Below are 19,853 nucleotides of genomic sequence, written 5' to 3'. Positions count from 1 at the left end.
CGGTGATATAGTGAAAAAGATTTATACCAATCCGACATTCCCAACTTCCTGGGCTTGTGTGTATATTGATCTCACTCGTTAATAAGACTCAATAAATCATGCTCTCATCCTTGGAACGCAAAAGAATTCGCGAGGTTCGCCGGTACTACAAAAGGTCTCCCGATGATCCGCCCATTGCTGGGGAAAATGTGCCAGCCGAAAGTCCCGAGACTATCCGGTCCGTAGAAAAAGCTAGCAGCCCGAATAGTACTTTGACAGCCTTGATGCAACTGATTACGTGGCGTCTCGGTGCGGGGAGGGCGATGGTATCTGTAGTAGATGATAATGCACAGGTATTTGTGATTCCGACCAAGACTATTACAATCGTTCACTCACGGTTTATAGTACTTCCTTGCAGAAGCAACAAAGACATTGGATTTGTCAGATTCTTCAAAACATGACCCAGGCGATGATTTATGGATGGGTTGTGGAGGGTAAGCCATCTTTAACTAATCGATGTAGAGCTTTTCCTAACTATTGTCACGATTATTAGAACTATCCGTAGCCAAGCCCTTTGTGCAGTAAGTGTCTCTGTTCCATTGATCATCATTACTAATACGGTGCCATTAGTATACTATAGAAGTTGTCCCTGAGCCGAATCATTATGCCTGTTTCAGCGTCCCCGATTTAATGGCTGATCCAAGGTTCTGTAACTTGCCTTATGTTGCAGGAGGGCCGAGATTCCGATATTATGCAGGAACCCCTTTGATCAGTGATACTGGGATACCAATTGGAAGCGTCTTTGTCATTGATCCAAGACCACGCGAACCAGCAACAAGAGCAGAGATTGATTTCCTGGGATTGATGGCAAAAAACGTGATGGAGTATCTTGAAATGAAACGAGAAAGTGTGCAATTGAGACGCAATGATGTTATGTCCAAAGGCTTAGCTGCGTTAGTTGAGGGTCAAAGTAGGATCCCGCGGCAAGTCGTAACAGATGTCATCGTCAAGTACCAAGAAGTTAATGGGATTAGCTCGGATGAAGCCAACATGATTAACCCTAACTTGAGGAATACTATAATTGTTACTGACGATTCTTTAGCTACAGTCGCTGAACAGTCATTAAACAACATAGTGGGGCCCCCGCGCTCACTCGTCGGCGAGAACCCATTATATGATATCTCACCCAATACTCCCATGGGCCCTCTGACGTCGACTGATGCTCCGGCTATCCATGATCGGATACTCTCACGAGGTGCCAATCTACTGAGAGAATCCCTTGATGTTGACTATACGATCTTCTTTGATATGAGTATTGGCTTTTCAACCAGTGCCGAAAATGGACAGAACGGAGAAGTTAGATCACCTGAAAGTGCCACGTTGGATGCATCAGATACAGGCAATGACTTCACCTCGACCTCCGCTCATCTTGTTCAAGAAAATGGTATCAGTCTGTTGAATATATCTGCGCGGCCTTGCTCGCTAAACAGGAGGACTAATGAAGCAGGCTCGGCCAAAGTTAGAAGTTTTTCCACTTCGACGTCTTCATCGCTGGAAGGCAACACATTATCCTGTAAATTGTACAGAGCGCCGAATGAAAAGGATCTGCAAAGACTATCAAAGAGGTATCCTAAGGGTAAAGTGTGGACATTCAATGGCTATGATTCCGAATCTTCAGAAGGAGAAGACTCATCACCATATGAACAAATGTTTGCTATGCAAAATAACCCACAACAGCGCCGTCGAGTCAGAAAGACTGATCGCAGCATTATGAAGCGATGTTTCCCTGATGCTCGGGAGGTTCTTTTTGCTCCTCTTTCGGAAGCAGGAACCGGATTACCAATAGTGGCTTGCTTTGCAGTATCACTACGAGACATAGCGATTTTCACGTCGGATACAGAAAAGGCATTCGTCCGTGGCTTTCTGAATAGTGTATCTATTGAGTATAATCGAATATCCATCGCGGCTGCCGACCGTCAAAAGGGAAACTTCATATCAAATATATCGCATGTGAGTAACACTATTTTTCATCTGTTTTGCAAAGTCTTTCTACGAGAATGCAGAGAGCTCTCCTTGTATAACACGCACCACTGCAAGGTATCTATCTAGTGCTCCAGACAAGCGAAGCAGAGTCAACCTTCCAAAGTCTGGGAAATTGATTATTTGAATAAATCAATTGTTCTAGATAAATCTGATTTTTCAAATTACCTCTTTCTCGAATTTCTGTTCAAGTCTTTAAGTGATTTCAGAAATCAAATAGCTTGTTATTATTGCACTGCAACGCTGGACTATTGGATATCCTAATTGTTGGATGGCACGTGCTTGAGGCCTTTCGCGTCTGCCTTTACATATTCTAAGCCTACAAAATCTTCAGAGTTGTAACTGACAGAATGAAGGAACTGAAATCGCCGCTTCACGGCATACTGGGATCTGCTGGTATTTATGTTCTGGTTGGAGTGCTCAGGATATATTCTAACGACTTTGATAGAGCTCTTAAGCGAGACGGGTCTTGACAATGGTCAATTCGAACTTTGCTCAACAATCGAAACGTGTGGACGAGTCCTTCAAGAAACTTTAATGGATGTTCTTGAATACTCCAAGGTATGGATTCGACTTTCCTAGAACTTTCACAGTTACGGAGTCTGCAAATACTTTGGCGAACTCTTACCGACACAAAGCTAATACTTCCAGCTGAAAAAGCTAAAGAAAGATAAAAGAGCTGGAGGAGAGGTTCCGAATAAGAATGTAGATACTTCAGACTCTAAACAAGTAAGTGGCGAAAGCCTTAATAGCGGAGGCATGGATTCGCTACCTCTAGATCTTGCTAGAATGTGTGAAGATTCGGTGGCAATTGTTGCAGCTGCATACATGCATCACAGATCGAATTCGGAACATCTTCTTTACCGAGTAATGCAACCTCCAGGAACTACGGACCGGCAAGATGATCGGATGTTATATAAATGTAGCTCCGTCACCGTATCTTTACACATAGCCTTTAATAATTGGCACTTTTTCTGCTCTCCAGGATCCGTACAGCGCATCATCATGAATCTAGTTGGGAACAGTCTCAAGTATACCTCGACAGGCTTCATAGATATTTCTTTAACACTTGAATCCGCGAAAAATGACAACTCCGAGGTATCGACGACGCCAAAGATATTCGGTGATGATTTGGTGGTACTCCGAGTTAGTGATAGTGGCAAGGGCATTTCTAGTGAATTTTTAAAGAGCAAGCTTTTTATAGCCTTTTCTCAAGAGTCTTCAATAGCGCCGGGTACTGGTAAGAATTAAATCATACTCTGGTCATACTGGTATGCTAACTTACTCAAGGACTCGGGCTTCACATCGTAGATTCTCTTGTGCGGATGTATAATGGAACCATCGATGTCCAAAGTCAAATTGATCATGGCACTACGGTTACAGTTAAACTACCTCTCGCGAAAGCAGTTTCTGACACAAATTCTGTCGCACCTGCTGATAAATTTTCGAAGGACCAAGTTGACGAAGTAAAGAGGCTTCTTCAGGAATCCAAATATTCCACTTTCTCAATGCATGGATTTCACTCTGGTTCATCAGGTTATTTGAAGAAATCCCTACACAATTATCTTACCAAGTGGTTCGGCATGAATCATGGTGCTTATGATGGTGCTGCTAATATTGCCTTCGTTACAGAAGAGACGCTCGATGTATTCTTGTCGCAGTTGATGAAAGCCGGTTCATTCAAACCTTCGCTTATAATAGTGGTACGCTATGTTTCAAGCCAGGGCCATACATCACAACACAGCTCCATTATTGGCATTCCTATTGAAAGTATGACGATACCTTTTGGTCCCTGGAAATTACTGAAAACGTTGATCACCTGCCTATCTCAGAAGAAAGAGCAACTATCACCAACGACTTTGACCTTAACCAAAAATCAATGTTCTTACAACAGCCCTATGCCACCTCCAATGGCCGATGTTCAAAAGGAGCTTGAAGTGTCCATCACCAGACCGGCTGCTGATGGAGTATCCCCTGACAAGCCGCTTGCTGCGCCTCAAAATTTACCGAACCCTTCTCAACCTACAATTCTTTGCGTTGATGACAATCCTATCAACCTCCGCATCCTCAAAACAGGTTTCCGCAAACTGAACTTCGACATCACGTGTGCGGAAAATGGAGCTGTGGCGTTTGATAAGTATCGTCTTCAACCTAATGGATTTGATCTTGTCCTTATGGGTAAGCCGAATCTACTTTTCTCCTGATATTAACTTTCCTCGAGCTGGGAAACATAATCAGCTATTAATCCATCCATACATCTACATAATGTCTCAGATTAAACTAATACATGTAATCAATAATAGATCTTAGCATGCCCGTCTGCAACGGCTACGATTCTACACGAATGATCCGATGTCTGGATAATCTTCAACAGAGTATCAGTCCAGTACCCTTACCACCAACGCGTATCGTGGCCCTCTCAGCTGCTTGTTCAGAGAAGGATAGGGAAAAGGCGAAGGCGGCTGGTATGGATGATTTGTATATGAAGCCGATGAAGGTTAGTAGGTTGGAGTCGTTAATGAGGGATTGGGGGTATTTGGGTTCATGAATGATTGGAAGTAGAGACTTGGAGGTTGTGGTGGGGGGGAGGAACCTGGGGAAAATTGGGTTATGGATGATATTATTAGGATGGAGATGGAATTTAGTAATGACGGCGGGCTGAAGTGGTCATGGTGGTGGTTAGACTACGAGAATGAATACCAGAGTATTTGGATTGGATTGGATTGGATTGGATTGGATTGGATGGATGCATAAGGTGGGTTAGCATACTATGTCCGAGAACTAGCTATGGATGTATGGTTAATTGATATCAAATCAAATCAATATTTAATACAAATTACATCCAATCTAATCAAGCCAAATAAAAATTCCCATATTAAATTGATCAATTCCATCAATCCATCACGCGAATCCTCTTCTTGAGGAATTTCCAAAAACCCCGAGTTTTCAATCACTTATTCTGAATTAAAAACTTGATCAAAATTCACATTCTCATATTTTCATGCCCAGAAAATTAAGTTCGGAGTATATGTCTTATTGTTTCTAATACTTGATTAAAATATAGTTAGCTGATATATAGTTAGCTATGTTAGTTAGTATTCAAGCTGGTTGCTGGTTAGTCTATTAATTTATAAATCATGTGATTTAAATTATTTGAATATTCTATTGTTAATTTGAGGATATAGTACCTAGTTTATGACGTATAGTATGGGTGATATATATTGAGTGAAGAGTCTGAGAGTTATGATATGGTATGTTATGGTATACTATAGATGATATATAGTCGATTGGGCTTTGGTTTTGATACTGGTTTGTTGGTTATATTAAAGAACTTTGATAGCTATTTTTCGCCTTGTTTAGAGATGGATTTGGATCTTGTGAGAGTGAATCAGGGGAAGGGAATGGAATGGAACGGAAAATTGATGATGGTTGATGGTTATGGATGGCGCGCTGAAATCATCCTATTGTTATTCACATATTACTCAATCTTCATTTCTCCACTCTTGTCAACCACCATACAAAGACTTTCATATATCCAAATCACATCCCAAAAGTTACACGGCATCAAAAACATAAACATAGTTAACGGGATTTAATCCCATGAATCTTACTGAAATTAGTTTTATCAAATACCAGAGTTAGAGTAATAAAGCAGTAAATGCCGTATTACTCGACATCTATAAAGAATCTAGACGTTCTCACAACAAACAAAATCCAATGTGTAAAGTACAGGTGTGGGTAAGACCCAAGTGTGAAGCCTGATGTACTCCCTACCCCTAAGTGCAATGCGTGTCTTGAAAGAAAACTTTTGTTCCATCCTCTCCTATACCGATCTCATAATCGTGTTAAACCCTCCGTCAACTTCGAAGGCCATCCAGTAGAACCGAAATAAAGAGTGAAATGATTCGCCTTTTGGTGTAAATGGGAACCCAGTGGTGTTCTTGAGTTTCTTTCAAGTCTTAGGCACCCTCACTATTGTTCGGTTGTTGCAAGACTGCCTCAGAGGACTTCATTATCTTCATTACTTGACATAAGGCTAAATCACATTTCCTTTCTCTTTCCTCTCTTGCTGCCTTTTCGCGCTCCCAAATGTCATCGGTCAAGAGGCAAGTTGCAAACCCCACGTAGTATTTTTTACGGTCTCCAGCAGCCGGTTCTCCGCACCCTACAGGCAACTTGTCGCCTGCGATATAACATATTCTGGTGCTAGACCGATTCTCCAGCTCCGTCCTTAGTGGTAAAATAGCATTTTCTAGTGCATATGCAGCCTCACTTTGCAACTTGGAATCGGAACTGAGTACTCTCCATCTCCGTTGAATAGCTCGCAGGTCAAAAACTTTTGCTACTGTGAGACCACGTTCAAGCCCAGCCTTCAAACGATTCGAGGTCAAGAGAAAAGATCCTTCATGAAGGAATATTACCCAATCCTTTATTATAATCACAACACCGTTCAGAGGGCCTTGTGGAGATTCACACTCTGGGCCCCATCTCCCAGGAAATTCTGCCGCTGCAGTGTACCAGTCTATGGCTAGTAGTAGGACTGCATCTTCCCACGCTTCCCATGTTAAATTTAGCCTTGACATACTTGATAAACGGCGTGATCGATATCAGAAAGTGCGATCTAAATCTTTAATTTTGATGACGTCAGGTACGAGGACACAAGAGCCGGACAGCTAGAGAATGTTCGTCGGTGACAGTAGACTATCCCGAATATTAGTTCATCTATTTCTATTCCCAAATCCAACGAATAGTGAAAGAAACGATCAAGAATAAGGGCTTTCAGAAGAGCATTACTAAATATGATGCGGCTTAAAATGACAAAATCAACTTACAGTGATATGTGTACTGCCAGAACAAACAAAGTATGTTCACTTTTTCGACCTTTTGTGTTTGATGTGTCGATATCGTGTTATGCGCAGCGGCTGCGAAAGATGAAGAGGATAGACTGAGAAGATGTGTCTCGATCTTTAAAATAGGTTCAAAGGATAAGATGATGACGTTTGCGATGATTTCGAACGAGGAGAGATCTCTGGGAAAGTATAGAAGATCGGTACTGAGTTGTGTTCAGAATAGTTCGGATAGTGGGGAAGTAGAGAAATTGTCTTTACGTCGAGGTATGTGAAGTGTAAATGATGAGATAGTGTATTATTTTGTTGCGTTGTCGAAACTTGTCGTTGCTTCCGATCTGTCCGTTGTGGATGAAGAAAAAGGAAAAGTGGAAGCAGAGGGTGCAAAGGGACTGTATTTATACACAAATCTGAAGGCAATTTTAATTCTCCACAGGCAAAATATGACTGGAAAATGGAGTCAACTTATGTTAAAATTATATACTAGCCTTCCTAATCACTTGATTATTACCATTCATATCTCACAAAAACCCTTGTTTTGATGGTCGCGACATGATTTCGAGTCAACAATTCCCTTCAGCTTTGTTCAAACCTCTCGTTACTTCCAGTCACTCGTTTGACTGTGACACGTCGAGTTTATTAAGCATGATTCCCTCTCAAAATTTTGCGCTGGACCTCATCATTCACTTGAATATTGCCAGTCATTCCTTAACCAGTAGTCGCCGCCACGCTCAGAATCATGCCTCAGAACTAAGTATGACGTACATTTATGATGTGAATGACCGTATTCAAATGTATGAAGATATTCTGAATTGTGACGTATAGGAAGTACGGAGACTGGGGGCCTGCAGAGATAAATGAAAACCAGATGTAGTGATTCTATTCAAAGCCCTAGCCTTTTTGACTGGATTATAACCCAACCACTGCCCACTCAACACCAGTGAGTCTGTGTGAATATTACTGATCGTGAATGGATAAGCTTCCTCTGATTTCACAAATCCTTTCATGGATAGATTTGACTGATTCGAAATATGTACGATATCTATATACTAATGATGTCCCCGGAATCCTGTTTAGTAATTTCATGCAGTGGTTGTGAAATCAAAGAAGCTCATAAATCGGCCGATTGACCAAATTGCCCATATATCAGAAAAACCCCAATCTCCAAATAACTCCATATCAAAATGTCTCCATATCCAAAGGATTCTACAATCAATGATTACAAAATGAAAGATCACCGAGACCTCTATGTGATGGGGCACAAGCCACTCCAACTTAAATCCTCCTCAGAAATATTCCCTGGCTTGTATTCACCCCTCAAATCATTCATCATTCCCAATGAAAGGCCGGCTTTCGTGGCTTTCTTTCCATTCCACAATATTCTTCGAATCAAGAATCTTAAGACATGCCTATGAACTCCGAGCATGTCCACCCAGTCCTCTCTTTCCATTGCGAACATTGTGAATCCGGAACCGTCAAAACCACTGGCAATGGAAATGGCCGTGGATCTTGGGATGAAGACGTAATAAGCCTGGAATTGTGCGGCAATCCACAGACCGCATTGGGCGTTCCTGTAGTCGTTTTGAGGAATTGTTGCCCAGCTTATCTTTGGAGCCGAGCCTGGGTCCTCTCTTGGCTGGTTTCGCTCGCAGATATTGACGACTATAGCATTCGTTCATTAGTTAGCCTGCATCTATGATGTGTGACCGAACACTCAATACAGCCTTGTCTCCGGCAGCATCAACCGTTCAGAGAAATCAAGCACGCGGACCCAGAAATTGTTCATATATGGATCTGCTGTACCTAGAAGAAGTGTTCGAGTACGTGATGATAAGACCAATTTTCTCTTGAAAAAAAGCCTTGTCTCTTTTGACTAGAATTTTTGGAGTCGTGTGAATGAAGTATACTATTGCATGGCGACATCTGGGGAAATATGATGTATCCAAAGGGTGGTGAAAACTTGAATCACAATTAGGCTTTTTCTACTTACAGATACCATCAGATTTGTCGAAACTTTGGTTCTTGTAAACCCTTGTCGAAGGAGAGCTCTTGTAGCTGAGCTTCGAAAATACATCTTTAACCTTGTGAATAATGGCTGATTTAATAAATTCGTATTGATGATCATAGCAATAAAGTAAAGAAGAACGGAACGAGATTGCAAGACATTTCAAGATGAAAAAACTGGGGGCATTTTGTACTGTTGAAAAGACAGTTTATACACTAACACTGGAACTTGTTGTGCTAAATAAGTTATCATGCTCCTTGACAGTTAGCTTACAGACCAAAACCCTAAATTTGTGAGGCGTGTAAAGATAATAAGCTAAGTCCTTTACTAGCAACACAAAAGCCGAACGGCTTCTGAAATAATTTTCGTATAACATTTAAAAAAAAGAGGTGATAAGACCAAGCCCAGTGTTCTAGAGAACGAAAATACCATACTTCATATGCAAACTGGAAAGGCAGTGGCGGGTGCTCATCGGAAAGTAAAAGGGCGTCGGGTGTTCTTTCCACTCACATACAAAAGATACCTTACTTTACACTGGTTCACATTACAAGTATACACGTCGCTTATCATTACTCGACTGCTCTCAATTAACCGGTTGAAGCAACTGGGTCTATTGTAAGAGTCGACTCGATTTCGGAGCCAAACAGAACTTTACTCAATGTTGTAAGAGTAAAATGACGTAATGAATGGTATGAAAAGCCTCTAAATTGTAAGCTCTTCCTTATATGGTAGCGAGAAAAGAGCGAACGCAATACATATTCCCTTAAATGCTCATTCTTATATATAGCTGTTCTTTTCGAACTTCGGTTCGTGGCTCATGGTCGGAGGTCTAACACTTGCTAGGCTTCGCGCGCGCAACAATAACTTCAGATAAACTAGGGATCTTGGATCGGACATCATTCATCTCTTTTCTGTGGTTGACTGAAGCTTCTTCCTTGCACCAGAAATATGTTTCGCCAAGGTCTATATATTGCTATCATGAAGGCACACTTGTTGCCTAACACCCGGCATGTTTGGTTGGCGCAAGACATTGAAGGATTTTCAAGGCCATAGCATCGTCATTCTGATACATAATGTATGATCTTATATCTCCTTATGGCTCCTTCTATGGTGCCGTGTTGACAAAGGTCGTCGTCGTTATCACAGGAATCGTGTCCTCTGCGCTGACTAATTTGTTATGTAGGGGCTAACGTGGTTTATCAGCATGTGCACCATATCAGCATGTGCACCACTTTTACCTCAATTATTATCTTTCAATTAAAATAAAATTACAACAACATTATAAAATAGAATTAAATTATATACAATCTAAGGATCAATTAATGCTGGATCTAATTGACAAGTTCGTGCATTATATGAAGTACTACCGCATTTGCTACATCGTCGTATAGTAGCTTGCCTTCTTGTTGAAGAATCATCATTTGTATATTCATCGCATTATATCTGATCATTTATATTCTCTTGCTTTAATATATCATGCCCATTTCCTACTGAAAGTGCTTCTCCTTTTTGTATTAAAGCTTTTTTAACTCTTTGATGTTTACTAAATGCTTCATTTGCTTTACGGAGATTATGAATCTCAATAGTTAAAAGCATATTTGTATAAGCTAGAAGCTCTATACCCTTAGCTAAAGCTGCAATTGTTTCAAATATTGGAGTAGGTGAGCTCCTTTGATGTTGAGCAATACAACTTTTCACTAAAGTAGATTGAGAAAGAGCTTCAATTGGATTGTAAAGTATTTGAGATTACCATATATCAGGATCGGCTGATATTGATCTATTTGATGGAGTTCTTATTCGAATATCTAGTTTTGAAAGTACAATTTCCGGATTAAATAGGATTAGCCCAGCTCCGCGGAACCCAGCTTTACCATTTGATATAGATATTGCTTCGATATATACAGCTTTAAAGACTTGAAAGAACTCGGTCTTGGTAATATAAATGATATACACCTTGATAAAGTTCTCGATTTGTCGATTATATGAACGCTTTAAAGAACCAAAACAACCGATATCAAGTAATTGAATTAAATGCAAAGAGTAAGGTAATAAACTAAATAATATAATATTGTATTCCTTACAGTATTCCTGAAATACTGGTAATTTATAACTTTCATACTCATTAAGCATTAGCATTCGATATCTATCCACTTTCCTACTTTCAGTATGTTTGTTGAAGTACTTAATTCATTCAAGACCTGTCTCATTATCTGTCCATCCATTGGTAGTAGGTTTAATAAGCCAATCATATAGTAAATCGCCTTCGGTATACCAATTTGAAAGGTGGTATTCGCCTTTTACTATCAAAAACAGAGGTATATTGTAATTTTCTCTATCAACACAAATAATCGCTGTAGCCTATTCCCGATTGCCTGATTGTATAGCTTTGCTTCTTCCACATCGATCAGCTTTAGTAACTACTATATGTGATGATATTTGTCCCATCATAAAACCTGTCTCATCGAAGTTGTAGAAATCGCAGTCCAGAATACCATATTTGGCCTGCATATTCAATATTAATCGAAACCATCTTTCAATAAGCTCTGAATCTTCGCAGAGAGCTTTTTGAAAATCATAAATGCGATTAAAACACATCTTTAATTCTGTATATCGTTTCACAAAGCGATGAGCCCAGAGCTTTCCAACCTTCTTCACACCCCGCGTTTCGAGTATATAATTCGCCATATCTTCCACATCACTTATTCGAGGACTAAATCCTCTTTCGTCTACATCGAATATATATTGAATAAGTACTTCCTCTTCCAAATCAGTCAAATTATGGCTTTTTGATCGAAATTCTGTACGAGGGGTTAAACTATTCATTCTGCGGATAAGTGTTGTATGCGATATATTATATAGCTTTGTAGCCTTCCGAATACTTAATTTTTTATCTTTTCGAATAGCTTCGATAGCTAAGAGTATTTGAGCTTCTTTATTATTCGATTGCATTATAGATTGTTGATAAATCGCGTATTGAAGTGGAAAGATAATAATTGAGGTAAAAGTGGTGCACATGCTGATATGGTGCATATACTGATAAACCACGTTAGGGCTTTTTTTGCTTAGATAAGAAATTTGCTGTTACGTCATCAAGCATAGACATAGCCTTGTGCGGGAAAAATAAATTTGATAGCCTTGAAGAAATATTTTGAGTCACTCATTGCCCCACCACAAGTCACAACTCTTTATTAGAATGCAAATGTATGTACACAGTTTTTGAAAAATTGTTATTGAAGAGGAAGTATGTTCAGGACGTCTAAAGGATTGATCAAAGGTTTATTCAAAAGGAGGAGTCGAAGAGTAGAGCGCTAAAGCTCACCATTTCCAACCTGGCTTCTCGAATCCGGCGAAGTACAACCAATCTCCTATCAAATTTTCACAGTATTAGCACCAAGATGACTTCTACTCAAGTGAATGGCAATACCATTAGAACCCGCGTTCTTCCAATTACTACGTCTGAAGTTGGTCAATTCAGTGGCCGAGAAACCCTCGAGACATGGGAACTCTCTAAGGATCTCTCCGCCTTGCAGCCTATCGCGGAAGCCGCCGAGTACCTGAAGACAAAAAGCATACCTGTAGCTTTTCCCACAGAAACTGTATATGGACTAGGCGCGGATGCTACGAGAAGTGATGCAGTCAAAGGAATATACAAGACAAAAGGACGGCCGTCTGACAACCCACTCATCATACATGTTTGCGATCTTACTATGCTACGCAGTCTCTTATCATCGACTGAGAACCAGAGCTCAGGTGCGGATTTTCCAGAGATCCCAGAGATCTACAAGCCACTGATCAAATGTTTTTGGCCTGGTCCTTTAACCATCCTGTTACCAAATCCATCTCCAAGCAAACTCGCTCCAGAAGTGACGGCAGGTCTACAAACATTTGGCGCACGCATGCCGAGTTCTCCTCTTGCGCTATCATTAATACGCCTGGCTGGTGTTCCCCTGGCCGCTCCATCTGCGAATGCCTCGACCAAACCTTCATGCACAACAGCCGAGCATGTGTACCATGATCTCAATGGCAGAATTGAAATCATACTCGATGGTGGGGCATGCCAAGTTGGAGTTGAAAGCACAGTCGTAGATGGAATGTGCGACCCTCCTGTTGTACTTAGACCTGGCGGTGTGAGTATTGACGAGATTCGAGGGTGCCATGGATGGGAAAGGGTGGTGAAAGGCTATAAAGACCAAAGTGAAATTGGAGACAAGGCGCCTAGAGCACCAGGAATGAAGTATAAACATTACAGCCCCAAGGCAAAGGTTATATTATGCGAGAACGGGCGCCGCATTGAACCTCTTTTCGGAGACGAAGCATTCTCAATAGTGACGGCACGAGCTGAAAAGACGGAACAGGTTGAACACGAATCAGACGATAAGCCAGCCAGAGTTGGTATAATTTCTACCAAGCATTGGGAATTCCGTGCTACATGTCAAACTGCCGACTATGATATTCAAATAACTGAGGGGGACAGAGAAACTATCGACATAGCAGGGGTCTTGCACTCAAACAAATTCATGCTTTACACAACAAAGCATAAGCCTTGGATTAAAGATCTAGGTGATCAACCGACAGGCTGGCATGTGGCGGACTGTCTAAAAATTGCTCTTGGCAGTGAAGTTAAAGATATCGCCCATGGTCTTTTTTCTGCCCTGCGCGAGTTAGATCAAAAAGGTTGCGACGTCATCTTTGTAGAAGGAATCAAAGACGAGGGGAATATCGCAGCAGCAGTCATGAACAGGCTTCGAAAAGCAGCTACAGTGATCGAAAAATAGAAGATAAAGGATTACTTTGAAGATCAATACATTTAGATACAATACCATAGAACAAGTTGCGTCCCAATATGATTTCAATATTCCTATGCCTGGGAATATAATATGCCCCAACTCCAGTACAATCTAAACTCCTTTCAAGGCTGCCAACCAGATATAACATCGCCCATCCACATTGACATGATCTTTGCTCTCCATACCCTTTACAAACCCTGCCTCAGCCAATCCCCCAACTTTGCCTTTCCAAATTGTGCCAGATTGTTCATACCTTGTTCACTCAGATCAATGCCCTTCAATTGCGCTACATCTTGTGTAGGGGCTTTGCTAACTCTTTGTACGATAATCGTGGGGTCTGTTTCGAGGATAATACCGTCATCGACCATCTCGTCAACTGCTAAGGAGAGGAGATCGTAGTTTTCGATTATAGTCCGTTTATCTACGGATTGCCTGTGAAATGTTAGTCTTGGATTCCTTCGCAGCTCGGGAAACGGCAAGAGACGAAGGAGTGCGTCCAGGTCTCTTGATGGGGGAAAAGCATACTTAAATAATAAATGCAAAGAATCTCTCAAAGCCCAAAATAACATTATACAGCATAATCTCATTCTCGTCTACTCCCTCCAACCACATACATCATAACATCGCTCTCACTCTTGTATAAAACAATGCGATTGTCGTAGAGAATGATATCTGCGGTTTGCTTTTGCGTCTTCTCGAGAAGGCCTTTTTCGAATGCTTTTTGAGATTTTTGATCTGGGTATGGCGTTGCTGGTGCTGCGGATTGTGTTAGTTACGATATAAGAATTGGCATAGGTAGTGCATACATGAGGAGCTGTGGTGGGGTGGAGAGTAGTATTTAGTGAACACTCGAGAACCATCTTCGGCATTGAGGATTAGAATCGCATTAACGGAGAACAGGGACATGTTGGGCGCCATATTGAGAATTTGGGGCCGATTGGCAGGAGTTATTTGGGTGTGGGATGTGGAGGAGGTGGTTTCTGGAGCTGCGCTTGGGGGGGATGAAGCTATCGGTATGGAAATCGTGGTCGCATTGTCATTGGTGCCTGAGGATTCACTGAAATTTGGCGCTAATGGGAGTAGGAGCTTCCCTCGTGTCTCCCGTTCTCACTGCACAGAAATTTTATATCTCCTTCGTTCTTAGGTTTTTGATTGAGACAGAATGATTTGGTGCCATCGAAGTAGAATCAAATGATTGATTAACGTTCTTACGCTGCTTCTACATCTATCTTAAGCTTACAGCTCTAAAATTGTTGAACAGCGGCGAGAAGCACTCTTAAGCTTAACAACTATTTTTAACATCATCTCCCATGGGTATACATCAAATACCACTTTGATCTCAGGCCCTCCTCAAAAGTAGTGAAACTTGAGGATCAAAAAAGCAAGTGCTCTCTTTCCTACTCCTCAGTTGTTCGAACTGCACGGACAAGTTATCATCCATTGCGTTCATTCTATACGTCTTCTATATTCGTCGCGAGAACTTAGTTTTTCTTTATTCGATTGTTAGAATAGCAAGTGTAATGGAGGTGAACAATGCTATTGTGTTTGTTAATATAAGACGTATGGATACTGCAACTGCATATTGAAGTCCAGCCTCATATACACACATCTACCCTGTACATAGCACACCCAAGCTCGATTATCATGGATCATGGAAGAGATACTTGGATGGACTCAAGCGATAGATTACCCGCCCGCAATGCACCTTTCCACACCCCGGAAACAGCTTCTACTCATTCAATCTCACGTCAGGGAAGAGCGCAAATGTTCTTTCCCCTTCCAGCAGACATTGACAAATTTATTCGAACTCAAGTGGTGCAGTCTAGGATTCTCAGGATTAACCAAGCTCTTTGTGCTAACTCTCAAATATGAGCTAAGGAAATTGCGTTTCCCAAATATACGCCACTCATGACAACACCACTACCAACCGAATCAAATGCTGGGACCGGTACCGAATTGACTAAACTTGAAGTGTTCTTTTCTTTGGCACCAGAGAATGGAATTCTTCCTAAGACTTCCGACGGAATGGTAGAGTTTATTTGCGACTACGCGAATCGTTGGCATTCTGCTCTCTCATCCGAAGATATAGACGGGATGACACCCAATAGACACCTGCCGGGAACCGTTCCTATGTTTGTCTATTTACCCACTCACTTTGATAAAACTATGAGCAAAGGACCAAAACACGCTGCCGCAGAACCGGCTAAGAAGTTCTCGTGAGAAGAATTTTGGCAGCTGCGCTACCTTTTCATCATCGTTCAATCTGGCACAGATCTGATTGAGCAATGTGGACACGTAGCCGTCTGTACCATCTCTCCAGAAGCCAAGACTATTGATTACCTCTGTAGCAGTGAGGATGACGGCTTAATACGCGGCGGAGGTGCTCAGTGTGTCGAAACCATCATTAGTCTTCTTGCAGCATATCTTGGGAATCAAGCACCGCTGGCTCAAAGATTTAATCCATGCGATTGGAAACTGCGCACTGGGCGAAGCGACGTGCAAGAAGAAGGCAGTGCAGACTGTGGCATGTATATGATATCCAGTGTCATGTGTCTTGCCTTTGGATGGGATTTATTATACGACCGAAGACGCGGCCACGAAATGGCGAACCGGCGAATTCGTCTCGCCGCTGATCTCTTTTATGGCGGTTTTGAAGGTTACGATGATGCTGAAAATGCACATAACGCATTTTACTACCCTTTAAATGGCATCAAGCCCTATAACGCCGTAACTGAAAACTTCCTTCCGATCCTCCAGTACCCCGGGCTCCTGATTCGTATAATTCTCACATCAGGTGTCCGCAATCGCTCACCAGTGTATTATGGCTGTCCTGGCAAAAAGACATTGTATGAGCACTGTGCTCGAAACGCGCGATTCTACCCTAAATTTGACAGACAAGAAGTCAGTGGATCGGAAATCTCGTTTGCCAAGTTTTTATCCTGGGTGGAGCGCTATGATGTGAAGAGGGAAAAGGAAGTGCCGCCGTTTGCAAAACCACTTTCGGAGGATGGTTCTGATAACGGTAGTTGGATTCTACCAAATGTGACTGACGCACACAAGCAACTTTGGTGAGTGATGTGTTTACCGTTTGAGATAAGACGTAAACAGGCGCGTTACTTGCAAATTGTCAGCTCAATCAATGTAGGTTCATTCCAGCTCGTTATCATCCAGTACTTCTTTTCAATCAATGTAGGTTTTCTCAATTCAAGAACTTTAAATTCTATAATTTACCAATAGAACTCACTTGTGACCTTTATGTTTTTATCCTATACTTGCAAGATTGTGAAATACCTCCCCAGTTTCAAATTTTCTGGAATCCATTAGATACATCAGCACACCGAGCATCATCTGTGGACTCTGACCTGTGGTATCACAATTGTGGACTCTATGAGTCCATCTCTATCATGTATCCGATTCTTTGTCGGCGTTGTTTCTTTTATCTTTATCACCTGAAGGACAAAGGGTGTTTTCTCAACCGGACAAGACAACAATTGTCTTGTGTTGTTATTCCAATGAATTTCATGAATCTATCTGAAAAACATGTAGTACTAACAGAAATCTATTGATTGATTTGTAAAATTTCTTTATTGGCTTTTCTCTTTTTTCTTTTTTGATGTAGTGTAGAAGCTAGAAGCGCATTGCAGCTCTCAGATGACGATGTGACATGCAATGGTTAGTATCATATATTACTTAGATCGCATACAATACAATAAATACCTGCTCCCCATTGTCCCATGTTTCCACCAAGCGTGTTTATATCAAGCTTATTTGAATCCCTCGGAACTCATCTCACAACTCTAAATACAGAGGTTTTCCCTAGACAAACTAGTCTTGTCTTCAAAGCTTCTAAGGGAATAGCTTCTAGCCAATTTAGGATTGACCAATACATGATTTTCATTGACTTTGCTACTAAATTAGTGGTACACTAACACCTCAGACTAGTTTTCCCTATTCTCGCCTCACGTTTTATTCTCACAAGCAAGACCAATCGAAACTCATCAAACGGTCTTGTTGCATATCTAAAGAATTGCAGGCCTAATCCCTGTGCTGCTATGGAATGAGTAAGTTGGTAGATCTGTAAATTAGTTTAGTGGTACTCCGCTGTCTCTTTCAGATTCTTGTAGTATGGCACCAAGATGCCTCTGGCGACTTCATGGGGGTTTTTGCATATTTACGAATTCTTGGTACAGGCTGGGTCCTTGTATGATCGATATATGGTAGCAGAATGAATGAATGCTTCAGTGCCACTCTAGTCAAGTTAAGCAGCAGTTTTCGACTCGGCTCTAGAAGCCTTGAAGGCCTTCTACGTAAAATTTATAATAAACACTAATCCTTAACTCTTATCACCTCTTGTTGCACATCTCTAAACATTTTTATCGGGCCTGAACCTTGTCTACTTACTAATAACCATCGCAGCCATAGAATATCCATTGCACCTCCTCAGAATGACATACCTAACTAGCCATCATAGTTTGGGATCAGCGTAGCCCTAAAACTCTTCATAGTACTTTGTTGCATATCTGAAAATCTGAGCACGAGGTCTGATCTGTATTATCAACTACTAATCTCAGATCACCGCAGATATACGAAATCAACTCCACCTCCCCAGAATGATATACCCAGCTAACTATCATAATTTGGTATCAATACAGCCCTAAATTCTTCGGAATATTATATTGCATATTTGTAGATCTGAGCACAGAATCTGATCCCTTAATCATTAACAACTAGCCTAATATTATCACAATTATAGATAATCAATTTCCCCTCCCCAAAATGATATATCTAATTAGTTATTATATTTTATTATAAATATAACCTTAAAACTCTTTATAATACTTTGTTGTATATCTGAAAATCCAAATATAAGATTTGATCCCTGAATTATCAACTATTAATCTCAGATCACCGCAGTTATACAAGATCCACACCACCTTCCCAGATGATATGCCCAGCTAGCCATTATACCTAAAACTCTTCATGGTACTTTGTTGCATATCTGAAAATCTGAGCACAGGGTCTGATCTCTACATTGTCAGCAACTAATCTCATATTTGTAAATGTAGAATTAGTCTAATTGCACACTAATTGTCCATACCTTCAACAATCCGGAAACACTTAAAGATTACACCCACTCAGGCTAAGTTTGGAACTTATGTTACACATCTACGAGTTCTATTTTTATCACAGACACCTTGTACGGCCGTGAAATAGTCCATGTTAGTCTGTATGTGCAAAAGTCCGGTTGATGCATAATCTAGTGATATTTTACACTATCAGCTCCGGAATACAACTCTAATTTAGAAGGCAGTCCACTCAATCGTCCTCTCAAAAGCTTTGTTGCATATCTAAGTCTGAGCCTCGGATGATTCTTGGATACAGCATTAACAGTCTTGATACTAGAGAAGTTAGTTGAACGGCAACAGAATCCCGGACTTGATCATCTACTACTATTACCATAATATAGTAACGGTCTTGAATCCGCGTGTTTCTTTTCACTTTTGTTGCATATCTAGACCTGACACTCGGATGATTCTTGGATAAAGCATTAGTAGTTTGATGTTAGGAAAACTATGGAAACTAGAAATAGAATTAGCGGATGGCGCAATGATGGAAAAAGAATACCTGCGAGACCCACGTTCTTTTTCTCCTATTTAGAATAGATGGAATTAGACTTCAGGAATGGGTCGTATTATATTTCGATCTGAAGTCGGGGAGAGATCACATATGAGGCTTACTAGGACGCAACTCAGACAAAAGCTTTCAATTTGATGATGATTATTTAAGATACATCTTCATGGTGTCGTTAAGTTCGGTGTTTTCGGTCCATGTCATATTTGTGGACTTCCAGAATCCATATTAGTATGATCATCAAGACTACCTTTACCTCAACAATCCGTGCCAGAACTAGTGCACAATCTAATACTAGTGTTCAAACATTTTATCCTGTGCAAGAGCTAGTACGAGGCCACGCTGTCTTCATATCCTGACTGGTGTGAGTAGCTAATACTAGCACATATTCTAGAACCTTGTCAAGTTCAATGGTCTCTGAAATATGATATATCCCCGCCCACTAGGAAAGATGGACGAATAATTAGGAAAAAATGGAATATCCGAATTCAAAAATAATCAAACAGTAAACAAATCTCACAGAAAACTAGTACATTATCCACAGTGTATCTCGATCATGAATCC

At 40.9% G+C, this 19,853-nt stretch overlaps 10 protein-coding genes across 10 annotated transcripts; 3 read left to right on the top strand and 7 right to left on the bottom strand.

Annotated features, from left to right (window-relative positions):
• Positions 1–98: 98 nt before the first annotated feature.
• SS1G_01288 (hypothetical protein) lies at positions 99–5,615 on the top strand (the record flags this gene model as incomplete). Its single annotated transcript, XM_001597044.1, has 10 exons — positions 99–217; positions 385–473; positions 620–1,989; positions 2,376–2,415; positions 2,468–2,580; positions 2,671–3,259; positions 3,652–4,197; positions 4,323–4,516; positions 5,112–5,133; positions 5,380–5,615. 10 exons carry the CDS (start codon positions 99–101, stop codon positions 5,613–5,615), a joined length of 3,318 nt encoding a protein of 1,105 aa, XP_001597094.1.
• A 363-nt stretch (positions 5,616–5,978) lies between these two features.
• Positions 5,979–6,602, bottom strand: SS1G_01287 (predicted protein; the record flags this gene model as incomplete). The annotated part of the gene is made up of 1 exon (XM_001597043.1): positions 5,979–6,602. The coding sequence occupies one exon, from the start codon at positions 6,600–6,602 to the stop codon at positions 5,979–5,981; it is 624 nt and encodes a 207-aa protein (XP_001597093.1).
• A 1,510-nt stretch (positions 6,603–8,112) lies between these two features.
• SS1G_01286 (predicted protein) lies at positions 8,113–9,057 on the bottom strand (the record flags this gene model as incomplete). Its single annotated transcript, XM_001597042.1, has 3 exons — positions 8,113–8,528; positions 8,857–8,947; positions 9,049–9,057. 3 exons carry the CDS (start codon positions 9,055–9,057, stop codon positions 8,113–8,115), a joined length of 516 nt encoding a protein of 171 aa, XP_001597092.1.
• Positions 9,058–9,976: 919 nt separating this feature from the next.
• Positions 9,977–11,001, bottom strand: SS1G_01285 (hypothetical protein; the record flags this gene model as incomplete). Its single annotated transcript, XM_001597041.1, has 3 exons — positions 9,977–10,057; positions 10,363–10,487; positions 10,743–11,001. The coding sequence occupies 3 exons, from the start codon at positions 10,999–11,001 to the stop codon at positions 9,977–9,979; spliced, it is 465 nt and encodes a 154-aa protein (XP_001597091.1).
• A 228-nt stretch (positions 11,002–11,229) lies between these two features.
• SS1G_01284 (hypothetical protein) lies at positions 11,230–11,820 on the bottom strand (the record flags this gene model as incomplete). Its single annotated transcript, XM_001597040.1, has 2 exons — positions 11,230–11,669; positions 11,751–11,820. 2 exons carry the CDS (start codon positions 11,818–11,820, stop codon positions 11,230–11,232), a joined length of 510 nt encoding a protein of 169 aa, XP_001597090.1.
• A 446-nt stretch (positions 11,821–12,266) lies between these two features.
• On the top strand, positions 12,267–13,646 carry SS1G_01283 (hypothetical protein; the record flags this gene model as incomplete). The annotated part of the gene is made up of 1 exon (XM_001597039.1): positions 12,267–13,646. The coding sequence occupies one exon, from the start codon at positions 12,267–12,269 to the stop codon at positions 13,644–13,646; it is 1,380 nt and encodes a 459-aa protein (XP_001597089.1).
• A 429-nt stretch (positions 13,647–14,075) lies between these two features.
• On the bottom strand, positions 14,076–14,564 carry SS1G_01282 (hypothetical protein; the record flags this gene model as incomplete). The annotated part of the gene is made up of 3 exons (XM_001597038.1): positions 14,076–14,079; positions 14,273–14,414; positions 14,465–14,564. 3 exons carry the CDS (start codon positions 14,562–14,564, stop codon positions 14,076–14,078), a joined length of 246 nt encoding a protein of 81 aa, XP_001597088.1.
• Positions 14,565–15,566: 1,002 nt separating this feature from the next.
• SS1G_01281 (predicted protein) lies at positions 15,567–16,730 on the top strand (the record flags this gene model as incomplete). Its single annotated transcript, XM_001597037.1, has 2 exons — positions 15,567–15,714; positions 15,958–16,730. 2 exons carry the CDS (start codon positions 15,567–15,569, stop codon positions 16,728–16,730), a joined length of 921 nt encoding a protein of 306 aa, XP_001597087.1.
• A 1,038-nt stretch (positions 16,731–17,768) lies between these two features.
• On the bottom strand, positions 17,769–18,019 carry SS1G_01280 (predicted protein; the record flags this gene model as incomplete). The annotated part of the gene is made up of 2 exons (XM_001597036.1): positions 17,769–17,961; positions 18,006–18,019. 2 exons carry the CDS (start codon positions 18,017–18,019, stop codon positions 17,769–17,771), a joined length of 207 nt encoding a protein of 68 aa, XP_001597086.1.
• A 594-nt stretch (positions 18,020–18,613) lies between these two features.
• Positions 18,614–19,493, bottom strand: SS1G_01279 (predicted protein; the record flags this gene model as incomplete). The annotated part of the gene is made up of 3 exons (XM_001597035.1): positions 18,614–18,685; positions 18,931–19,057; positions 19,450–19,493. The coding sequence occupies 3 exons, from the start codon at positions 19,491–19,493 to the stop codon at positions 18,614–18,616; spliced, it is 243 nt and encodes an 80-aa protein (XP_001597085.1).
• Positions 19,494–19,853: the final 360 nt, after the last annotated feature.

Source organism: Sclerotinia sclerotiorum, genomic scaffold, assembly GCF_000146945.2.
Source record: "Sclerotinia sclerotiorum 1980 UF-70 scaffold_2 genomic scaffold, whole genome shotgun sequence".
NCBI classification, from domain to species: domain Eukaryota; kingdom Fungi; phylum Ascomycota; class Leotiomycetes; order Helotiales; family Sclerotiniaceae; genus Sclerotinia; species Sclerotinia sclerotiorum.
This window is presented reverse-complemented; position numbering and strand designations above follow the sequence as displayed.